At 36.9% G+C, this 11,426-nt stretch overlaps 1 protein-coding gene across 16 annotated transcripts; it reads left to right on the top strand.

Moving 5' to 3' along the window:
• The first annotated feature begins 3,555 nt into the window (after positions 1 to 3,555).
• Positions 3,556 to 10,862, top strand: LOC147489703 (uncharacterized). 16 transcript variants are annotated; one of them, XM_086570794.1, is made up of 13 exons: positions 3,557 to 3,965; positions 4,043 to 4,201; positions 4,278 to 4,337; positions 4,402 to 4,463; positions 4,727 to 4,764; positions 4,917 to 5,057; positions 5,781 to 5,861; positions 6,602 to 6,811; positions 6,891 to 7,076; positions 8,918 to 8,992; positions 9,658 to 9,768; positions 9,908 to 10,094; positions 10,667 to 10,862. In XM_086570794.1, the coding sequence occupies exons 7-13, from the start codon at positions 5,850 to 5,852 to the stop codon at positions 10,756 to 10,758; spliced, it is 873 nt and encodes a 290-aa protein (XP_086426920.1). In that variant the 5' UTR covers positions 3,557 to 3,965; positions 4,043 to 4,201; positions 4,278 to 4,337; positions 4,402 to 4,463; positions 4,727 to 4,764; positions 4,917 to 5,057; positions 5,781 to 5,849; the 3' UTR covers positions 10,759 to 10,862. The 16 variants fall into 16 exon arrangements, with proteins under 16 accessions (XP_086426921.1, XP_086426922.1, XP_086426919.1 ...); XM_086570792.1 differs by adding an exon at positions 4,563 to 4,646 and having other exon boundaries at positions 4,278 to 4,463; XM_086570795.1 differs by lacking the exon at positions 4,917 to 5,057 and adding an exon at positions 4,563 to 4,646 and having other exon boundaries at positions 3,556 to 3,965; positions 4,278 to 4,463; positions 4,727 to 4,760.
• The last annotated feature ends 564 nt before the right edge of the window (positions 10,863 to 11,426 follow it).

The following is an 11,426-nucleotide window of genomic DNA, read 5'->3' as shown; positions in this document are numbered from 1 at the left end:
TCAAGGGAGTGTTATCTAGCCCAAAGAACTGCTAATGTTGTAATCATTGGGTCACCTTCTTGAAGCACTACTCATGTACATAAATGTTTTTATTGGCTTTTACAAGTGTCAAGTACTAAGTAAATTGGCTTTAGTTATATTAATAAAATTATACTTTATCGATAAAAAAAAAGGTAAACTACTGGCTTTTTGCTATTTCCTTTTGGGTTTCGTGGTTGTGATGTATATTTTTTCTCACTATGTAATATGGTTCTTAGGAAAGCAATAATTGAGTTGTGTTCTACTAACCCCCTTAGTAACTCCGCCTGTGCAAACTTATGATAAGTTTGCATTGTTGGTCCCAAGCCCAGATAAAGGAGGAGGGAGAAGGATGACAGATGTTTTGTTTTGCTGGATTCACCTACGTTAACTGAAGCTGTTGGTGCTATTTTATATGTACGTAATTCTTTTTCTTACTTCTACGATTTCTGCTTGTTTCTATTCATGGCGAGAAACTCATCTTTTACTCCATCCTTATATTGTTTTTATGGCAGGGAGATCATCTCCTCAAATAAGTAGCCCTTGATTCTTGATATAGTCCCATCATTTTCTGCCCAATCAAGCTTAACTTGTCAAACTTAAGCCTCTTATTTTCAGTCAATTGTATGATAATGGATGATAGTTGCATATTCTAATTAAGTTGATTATTTTCAGTTGTTGCCCACAATTCTATATTGTTACCTTTGTTGACAAGCTTAGGCATGAGTTCTTGACAAGCTTAAGGTTGAGCATGAACGTGGTATTATTGACATTGCCTTGTGAAATTTCGAGACAACTAAGTACTACTGCACTGTCATTGATTCTCTTGGACATTGTGACTTTATCCAGAGCATTGTTAAGTATGGAGGCTGATCACCACGTGGTTAGTTTCCAAATTGGAATTTGAAACATGGACCCGCCAGCACTACTTCTCCTAAACGGTGATGAACAAGTAAATTGGTTTTGGAAACCAATTACTACTTTGGTTCCTCACGTTCTCTATAAATACCCCACGGTGGTATTTGAGAATTAACAAGACACAACTAAGAGAGCTCATAGTGTTCGGGCGCGTAGCGAGTATATTATTGGAGCAATAATTAGTGTAAGGCAATAGCCAAATTTGTGAGTGCATTATGATAGTGTAATAACATAAATTTGTGAGTGCCAAAAGTGTGTGCGTGTGAGAGAGAGATTGGTGTTTGTGTGAGGCTCGTAACATTGTAAACAACTCTTTGATTATAGTGGATTTTGGTGTGTTTGTAGACGTAGGCAATTGCCAAACCACGGAAGTTCCTTGTGTTCGTTTATTCTTTGTTATTTCATTATTGCTTTAGTGGTTGTATTGGTGTTCTTGTTTTGCCATTGATTCCAAGATCTTGAGGATAATTGTCGTTAGTCGGGATTACTGTGATCTCTAATTCCTAACAAGCATTATCACTAAGGATATGAGACCCATTCTACCACCACAAGTGCATTCTTTTTTCTCAGAATGTTGATCTGGTTTGTTCTTGTGTTTTTGCTCTCTCTTTCAAAGCTCCACCTTACAAAACTGCAGAAAAGAAGTTCCAACATCCAATTTCAGAAGGAGCAAGTACAATTCAGGAAAAAGTATGTTCTTGAGACTTGATTGAATTTGAAGTATGGTGCAAGTCTCTTTACTAGCTTGCTTTACAACCTGAATTATAGGAATGTCCGGACAATTGGTGAGATGATGCAGTTCCTGGACATAATGCCTTTGTAAGAGTAGCAACTGCTATATCGAAGTTTGAACATGTGACTATAAATAAGTTTCGAGGTTAAGTAAAATTACTTATGGTGTCTTACATTGTCTATTATTCTATAGTGAGACTAACTACTACTAAGCTTTTGTGTTGTATAGTGGTCTAATGCACGTAGTAAGATAGCAGAAAATATGATGCAGTACAGGTTCTTGCTGAGAAGTACCTAGATGCACATGATGGTGTCGTGAAAGTCTGAGAGTGCTGTTAGTGGAGGTGCGAGGGCGCGCACACTTAGTTTAGCCTTCTGACAGGCGCGCATGCGCTCCCGACTTTTCTTTAGGCTTTTATGAAAATAGTCTTTTGTTTAGTTTGTTTGTTGTAGAATTGGTTCGGTGAATTTACCGCTTGTTTGTTTTAGGGTTATAACGCCTATTTAAAGGCTTAGGAGAATTGTGATAGGATTATTCAGAGATTTTATTAAATTTATTCCATTGTTTCTTGGTTAAAGAGCGATTATTTGATTATTTGTGAGCTAACGCACTTAATTAGTATTACATTAGTTGGTATCAGATTCGGCTACGATCTAAATATGCCTCGTCAAGTAGGAAGAGGACATGGTAGACCTCAGAGAGAAGCTAATCTGGATGATGTGTATACTCATGATCGAATGACCGAACTTTCAAGGCAGGTAGCAGCGCTAACCCGCCAGGTCGAGGCCCTTAATTGGCATCCCGACCAACCACAAGACCATAAACCGCAGTTGGTGGAGGACGATCTGGAGGCAGAGGATAATAACCCCTTTGCCGATTAGGAGGAGATTGACAATTTCCCGCGTGTTCCGCAACATAGAGAGAACAGACGCTGGGAATCTGGTTTGAAAATTGATCTACCCGAGTTTCATGGTAGCTTACAACCAGACGAACTGATTGATTGACTCAGGATTGTGGAGGAAGTTATGGAGTTCAAAGACGTGCCCGACAACAAACAGGTGGCGCTTGTGGCAACTCGGTTTCGGGGTCGTGCTATGGCTTGGTGGCAATAGTTGAAGGCGACTCGTGCACGAAGAGGTAAATCTAAGAATGTTGCATGGGAGAAACTTAATAAGCATCTCCATGTTGATTTTTTACCTTTTAATTATACTCGTGAATTGTATTAATGAGTTCAGAACTTGCACCAAGGTGCTAAGTATGTCGAGGACTATACTAAGGACTTTTACCAATTATTGGCTCGCGTAGATATCACTGAATCTGATGAACAGTTGGTGGCGCGATACATTGGGTTTTCGTTCTAATATACAGGATGCCTTGAATCTGTTTGATGTGTTTTATGTGTGTGAGGCTCATCAACGGGCAATACTTCTGGAGAAACAGTTGAACCGTCGGGGTGGTGTTACTCCTTCCCAAACCCCAGTTGCTCCTATCCCTAGGCAGCGGGGCCTTCCAGAAGTTGTGGCTCATGGTCCTAACTCAGTTAAACCACCTACTCCTAGGAAGATTTTATTTGTTGAGAATGAGAATGTGGATGAGGACCCTGTTGGTGGTATCCTGGGCACCCCCATCTTTGATGCTAACTCTACGGATGTGCCTGAAGAGCTTGTACAGGGGGACAAGGGTGAACTTCTTGTTGTTCGCAGGTTATGTTTGGCTCCTAAGGAGACTGAGGGTGATGGTTGGTTTCGTAACCATATTTTTCAGTCTACTTGTACTATATAGGGTAAGGTCTGTAAACTTATTATAGATTCTGGGAGTTGCGAGAATGTGATCTTTTCTGAAGCAGTTCGCAAGCTTGCACTACACCATAATAGGATATTTGCAACACGCACCTTTTTTGCTTTGCAACGGTTATTTACCGTTAGTAAATTGCCAACGCTAAATAAGCGTTGGCAATGTTGTAAAACGTTGGTTTATTTGAGTGAATTTCCGGAATTAATTGCTAACGCTTAAAAAGCGTTGGAGAAGTGTTACAAATCCAAAAAACCAAAACAACTTCGAAATTTCAAAAATAGGGAAACAAAAAAGAAATCGCCGTCGGTATGTCAAAATAGAAAACCTCTCTTTCTCTCTCACAGCCGCTGGGTTAGGTTAGGGTTTTCTTATCTTTGCTGGTGACCCTTGTCCCTCTTTCTGTCCTTCAACCCCTCCTCCTCTTTCTGAAAAGCACAAAGTCGAATACGAGGTTCATCGTCTGGTTGTTAATCGCGATCCCAAGTTCACAAACTTTGTCGAGGTTTCTTTCTATCGACTTATTACTTTCAATTTTTATTATTGTTTATTATTTATTAATTCATGTCATGGCCTTTCCAGTTTCGCACACACAAGGATATCTACCGGAGATATGCTGGACTCTTCTTCTCCATGTGTGTTGACATTACTGATAATGAGCTGGCTTTATTTGTCGAGATTTTGGATCATTTCTTCAGCAACTACTTCTGTGAGCTAGATTTGGTCTTTAACTTCCACAAGGTACCTTTTCTTTCACTTACTCTTTTGTCTCATCATGGTTTATCATGGTTTATCTGATTTTTATTTCTCTATAAAGGTTTATCTCATTTTGGACGAGTTCATTCTTGCTGGGGAGCTCCAAGAAACAAGCAAGAAGGTCTGTGATATTGTTTATAGGATATTAATATCAGAGCTTTATCAAACCAATTGCTTGTGCCCAGATATTAATCTCAGAGTTCATTCTCGAATTGGCCGTTTGGTTCTTCCGAAAGCATGTGCTGAGGTAAGTTCCTACCTATTTTGCGTTGTTTTCCTAAATTGATTTTATGCTGATTTAGTGTTGTACTATTTATATTGAATTGTTTCCCATTTGGAGGAATAGAATCAATAATATCACAACGCACAGGAGAAGAATATGCCTTCAATAACAAGTTCGTCTTTATATACATGTCCGATAGAAGAATATGTAAGCGTTCTGGGGTTTAGTGTTGATTAAGAGTTCTATACTTAAAACTAATGTGTTATATATTATTTTTTTTCATACAGAAACCAGGGATCGATGATTGTGTAACAATCCCAGGTAGGTTGTATATTGTTTACTAATTTGGATGCTGAAAATGATACAAGGTGCATTAGTTTCTTCAGCCCTGATTGTTTTTCTTATATTTTATCATAGTTTGTTATATATTTGTTTGGGTTTTGCTTCAAGCATCGTTTTCATCTTGCAAATAGGTAGGATGTGACAGGAACAAAGAATGTTTATCATTGGCGCGACAATTGAAACACGGTCATATTCATGACGAAGACAACTTTTCCTGATTTCTCTTATTCATATTCATATTCATGACGGACATTTTTGCCACAATGCCACTGTGAGGTTAGCTTGAATCTCGAGCATTATTCATTTGTAGATAGTTATGCAAAAGCCAATTTTCTCCCTCCCCTATCCCCATCACCACCAAACCACTTTAATTTTATGTTTTTAGTTACAAAAGTAATTATTTTGAGGCGCATCGTAACACCCCTAACAGCCAAAGCTTTTGTCTTAGGACCACAGGATGAATAGAATTCAAGACAACATTCTTCTTTTTAGGACCTTGTAATTCAATCGAACTCTGGAAACACTCATTTTGTATCACTTTGGACCCACATTATTGTCCTCTAAAGAGAATAATAGGCGAGGCCTCGTTATCTACCTCAGAAGAATGAAGGCAACTTACCTCATGGGCCTTTTAAGCACATGACCAGATCAGGAAAAAAGAAAAGAAAAAGAGAGTGGGACAGATGTCAAAACAGTAACAACTCACAACGTACCTTTTTCAAACCTGAAAATTAAGGATAAACAAATATATAACTGAAGTATGTAATAGTCTTCACACTTGAAAGACTAGACTCCAAAAGTCCAGATCGAGATACGATTTACTTTTAAACAAAATGTGACTTTTTTTACCTCATTGTTTTCACATTTTCAATCTTCATCTATTTTACCCTTTCTAGCTAATAAGTCTTGCACTACATTTTTACTTATATATATATATATATATATATATATATATATATATATATATATATATATATATATATATATCTGAAAATATAGGATGGATAAAGAAGCATTTGGAATTACTTGGTTTTCAAGCATAAGCTATAACAGCCGTGGTGGACTGTAATGATTTCTTTGGTAAGTAAAGTTTCTTCTAATCTTCTTTCTTAAGTTATATATAAGGGAATATAATAATAATAAGGTCCCCACATTTGACATTGCTTTAAACCTCTTTATTACTCATTACTTTAATATATATAACTAGTCTTATTAGATATGCTTTATGATTAGTTTAAGCAAAAAAAAGGGTGAGTACTTGTTAATTAATATTGTTGGTGCAGGAGATTATGGGTGTGGGGTGGGGTCATTAGTTGGAAAGGTTGTTTATAATTGTATGTGGTATAATAGTATATACAACTTGAATGCAACCGCCTTATGTCTTCCTCGAAGTCATCATCTCTAATAATATCACCCCCTTCTTTTTTCAAAAACCAGTCATGCTTGCATTCGAAAATCTCTTGCGAAAACTGTGTTTGTAGATGGGGCGATAGGCTAAGGGTTTATGAGAGAACTTGTAGATAGGATGAAATCTGAGAAGTGACTTTCTGCCCCTGTCAAGTTTCTTTCCGAGTCCCAAATGAATTTACTTGTTTACTCTCGCGACTCCAAACAGGTAACTCTAAGGTGGCTGACTGTTAAATCTGTAAAAGTAAATACCCCTGTGATGAGTTACCTGAATTTCTACTTTCTATTTCTGAAGTTGTACATTGTTGTTTTTGTTCTTCCAAGTTTCAACTCTGTCATTAAATCACCCTACTGTAGTATTGTGGCTGCTTGATTTAGTGGTGTTGACCTCATCACGTTTTGTTTTTCTACAGCTTCATGAATGCTTTGGTTCAGCTCTTGGTGCGATGGGACCGAAGCGTTTCTTAGTTCTTCTACCCCTTAACCTGGAAGCTAAAGACCCATCTAAAGCCAATGTGTGGTTGTTTCCTATACTGAAGCAATATACTGTTGGTGCTAGTTTAAGCTTCTTTGGGAAGTCCATCTTGGGCAAGGTTGGAGAGTTAAGACAAAAGTCTCAGATGGTATGAACCTTATCATTTTAGATTGATTGCGTTTTCTTTCTTTTATGTGGCCTAACTGTATGCATCGTATGCTTGACAGCTTGAGCAAGAGGGACAGATTTATTCTTCAAGGAGTTCAGATGTTGTACAAAGAGCTAAAGCAACTTATACCCCTCAAGTTGCAGCCGAGAATTTGAATGCACTGAAGTTAGCTGCTCGCGAATTTTTATCGGTATTATCCGGCGTCTTCATGAAATCAACAACTGATAGTGGTGGATGTGTGCAGGTATTTGCATATGCTTGTTACCTGCTTCATTGAGATAGATGTATTTATTGCATGGATTTCCCTTGTTATTTTTCTTAGTTCAAAGTCTGCTCACAAGTTTCATTGTATCTTTAGTATTCACACGTTCATATAGGTATGTAGTAAAGTGTATTTTGTGATACCCCTCAATTGACCCACCTGGAAATGTTGATAAGAGCTGACCTTTGTGTGGGGCAGTCTCGTCACCTGCATATAGACAAAATCACATAGTTAACAGTGAGGATTGAAAATTTGGACATTGTAAACTTTTATCCATTCATCATATTTTTTGTTAACAATGTGTGAGAGTTAGTGTGATTTTTGTTAACAATGTGTGAGGGTTAGGAGACGTGACATTCGTGTAGAGTGTGTGAGAGTTTGGTTTGCAACCCATGTGGAGCTTGAGCACAAAATAGGCAAAGGGAAAAATGTGTATAATGTTATCTTTTGTTTTCACAGTGACACAGAAATTCACGAACCTAAAGATAAAACCCACTCTCCATCACACACTTGACAAGAAATATGCACAAAAAGAAAACATATCCAGAGTGAGGAAGGGTCATCACTTGAACAGAAAATGTTAACAATGTTGAGATGATTAACAAACTATTAATGACAGAAAACGATAGAATGGGATAAAGACTTGAAACTTGATACCATTTAATGCTGATTACTTGAAAATTGTGAATTTAAAATAGTAGTAGTTAGATCTAAATATGAATACATTTAGGTGAGGCTCGACTCTCGATAAATGAACAAAACACCTAGAAACGGGATTCACAATATATTTCATGGTCTTGTTTATTTCAAACTAGAAAATAGAACAAAATTTCTTGAACTGCCATATATTTCTGCATGTTATAGTCAATGGATCACCCGACTGGATAATAAATCATGAAACTTTGCTCCTTAAGGCATAGAACAAAAACCTAATAGTTCCACACTTCCACGTAGCAGTAATCTATATACACCTCAAAACTCGATCTATTCGATAAGAATTCTAGATATTAGGTGCTCATCAGCTAATGGGAGTCCAAAGTCTACAACTATTGTTCATAAAAACCAGACCCATTCTTTAACTACGCCTCACGAAAGTGACCTTAAATTATACGCTGGATGGCAAACTTGGTTCAGCAAACTTGGTTCCAAACTTTATTTAAGTAAAATATACTCATCCCAAAAAATACAACATTGAATATCATATACTACCTAACATCAGCCATCATTCCATCAACGCATTTTAGTTACAAACATGCATTATTAAGTCCACTACCATACTAAAATCATACTTTTGCCATATTCTTATAACAAGCTATGCCACCTTCCAACTAACATTATCCTAACAAATAAATAACAGCAAAAAGACAAATATACCCATACTAAACCTTGATAGATGGGATTGGATGCTGCCAAAGTATCTAGTCCATTGACAAAAGAGATGGAAGAATCTCAAGCTGCTAAACAGGTATGGTTTTGTCTCTTATTGGTCTACTTTATTGGGATACCATAGTTGTTAGTTTTCTGTCTTTTGTTGGATATTTATATGATAGGTGCCTCTTTTAGCACCTTGCTAAGATGGACCTATAATAACGGGGTGAAATACAAATACTAGTGCCGAGAATGAAGTAGCTTTTACAGATTAGGAAAAAAGATATTTATTCGAGTTATTAGAACTTATGGATGGCAAAACTCCGTCATTAGATGCCCTGAGCCCCAACTCCATTCCATTTAGGCACATTATAATGTTGAATAGGGTAACAGTCTATCTTGTAATGATCAGGCAAATTTCATGTCTGATAAAAACTCATATTGTGGATGTGCAGGCAGAGAAAGATGCCAAGAGGAAAGCAAAAGCCAAGGAGCTGAAAAAACTAAGGAAAGCAAAAGAAAAGGCTCAGGTGCTTAATTTCTAAGTTTTGGGGAATTCCTACTACTTTCTGGCCCTTTCGCTTTCCATTCCTGTTTTCGAAAAGATTTGTTTTTAGGATTGTTGTACTTGAACTTTATTGGTTTATCAAAAAAATAAAATAAAAAATACTTGAATTTTATGAGGTTACAGTACAGGTAAGTCATTGCTTTATCAAGTCTATGATTGTTTAAAATGTCTCTGGGTATAGTTGTTGACCTGGAATTGTTATTAGCTGTAGTTGATGATGTTTCAATATTTCGTTCTGATTCCAATTGTGTATCATCTAAAGGGATGAAAGTAGAAATTGTTTTTGTCGACTTAAATCTCAAAACTAAAAAATTTGACATTCAGCTCAATGAGCAAACAACCCGCACTTTACTGTACTGCTGTACTTCGATTGGGATACCACTGTAAAGCTTAGTTCCTATAATCTGGTTTACTTACCATTTAATTGACCTTGTTCAGAAACAAAAGTAGTAGTAGATTTCTCTTTACAGTGCAAAATATTCTGTCAAAAAATAGTGCTGTATGACTCAATCTAACATTAATATAAGTCTCTAAGAAAAATAGTTTATAAGATAATCTACCAAGTCATATTACTTAGTGTTATTGTTTTGGTCTTGTCCTGGTTCTGAGCTTCAGTGGACTCTGCAGGCCCAAGCAGTACTTGCCCAGAATGCTCCTAGTGTTTCACACAATCAAAGAGCTATTCCAGGTATCAAGACAGAGCCACGCACTAGCAAGGGAGTACAACTCTCTAAAGAGGTGAGTTTGCAATTATATTAAGCTTATAATTTACCTATGAAAAGAGAATAGTCACAGTAATCTACTTGTATTGCAGTGCGGTCCTCAGTTAATATCAGTTTGAATAAACAAATTTAATTATATTTTCCTGTCTTTCCAGGAAGAACTAAAAATGGCGCAAGTTGCAGAGAGAGAAAAGAGAGCCGCGGCAGCTGAGAAGAGAATAGCAGCTGCTGCCGCCCTCAGTGCCCAGGGAACAAGAACAAGTGCTGTACCGAGCAGTTCAGAACTTCCAAAAGGTGCAGTGAACGACCTTAACTGTTCCTGCTGTAATGTCTCCTTATCTGGTAAAGTTCCCTTTCATCGTTACCACTACAACTACTGCAGCATGTCTTGCATGCATGTACACAGAGAGATGCTGGAAGATGGATAAACTAGTATACTTGTTTCCTATATAGTATCTGTGATTCTACCTTTAGGTCTGCAGCTGTATACAACTTCATTTAAATCATCTAAAAAGTTCCATTCATTGCTCGTCGTGTATGCATAAATTGTTCTTGCGATTGTATTTTGCACATCTTAAATAGTTTTGGTGAGGAACATTCTGACTGACTCTGACCACATTGTGCCCTTGGTCATGTATCTGGTCCATTAAATCTCGTTGGAGATGGATCCAGTCATATGACCTGATAAACGGCTGCTTTATTGTGGATGCCGAAACAACTAACTACCGTTATAACTGCTGCTACTGACACCCTAACAGTATTATGGCCAATGATGCACTACAGTATCTGTATATCTTTGAGGGGGGGAGGGTGGTCAAGTAATTAATATCAAGTATTTAATTAATTGCATGAATTTAATTAGTATGATTGTTTTTCTGAGTTCATTATTTGTTTTGTGATTTTTTTGGAATTAGATGGGCTTTGTGGAGCGGCACTAGGATTTATATTGAGTGAAGCCATCGTCACTAATGCTTGTTATTGCATTTTGAAGATTCGGAATTGCTAGGAAAATCGTATAGAAATTTGTAACTCTTAGTAAATCTGAATTTGTAATCCTCAAAACTCTTTTGAAGTTATATATATGATTCAATGAATATAATATATTTTTCATGCGTTTGCTTGTGTTTATTTTACTTGTCAAATGATGTGAAAAAGTATTGGTAATTTTATTTGTTTCTATATGAAACCAGGAGGTGCAGGTTTAGGGCATGAAAAAAATTAAAATAATTTTTTTTACTATATCAACACATTAGTAACGGTTGTAAACCGTTGCAAAGCAAAAATTAAATATTAAAACATCATCAATAATCATTACAAATCAAATTACGCAACGCTTTTTAACCGTTAGTAATAGTCACTCTGCAACGGTTAATAACCGTTGGAAAATTTGGTTTGCAACGCTTTTTAACCGTTAGTAATTGTCACTCTGCAACGGTTAATAACCGTTGGAAAATTTTGTTTGCAACGCTTTTTAACCGTTAAAAAATTTCCAACACTTTACCCACGCCTATTTTAACGCTTTAAAAGCGTTGCGAAAATTATTCGCAACGGTTTTTTGCCGTTGCAAATAGCCTGTTATGGTGTAGTGTTGGGTTACCGACTGAGAAACACCTAACCCCTTATTCATTGTCTTGGCTTAAGAAAGGTACTGAAGTTACTGTCTCTAAACGCTGT

The sequence above is a fragment of the Coptis chinensis genome, chromosome 7 (genome assembly GCF_015680905.1).
Source record: "Coptis chinensis isolate HL-2020 chromosome 7, ASM1568090v1, whole genome shotgun sequence".
NCBI classification, from domain to species: Eukaryota; Viridiplantae; Streptophyta; class Magnoliopsida; order Ranunculales; family Ranunculaceae; genus Coptis; species Coptis chinensis.
Note: the sequence above shows the minus strand (reverse complement) of the source record. Positions and strands in the feature narration are given on the sequence as shown.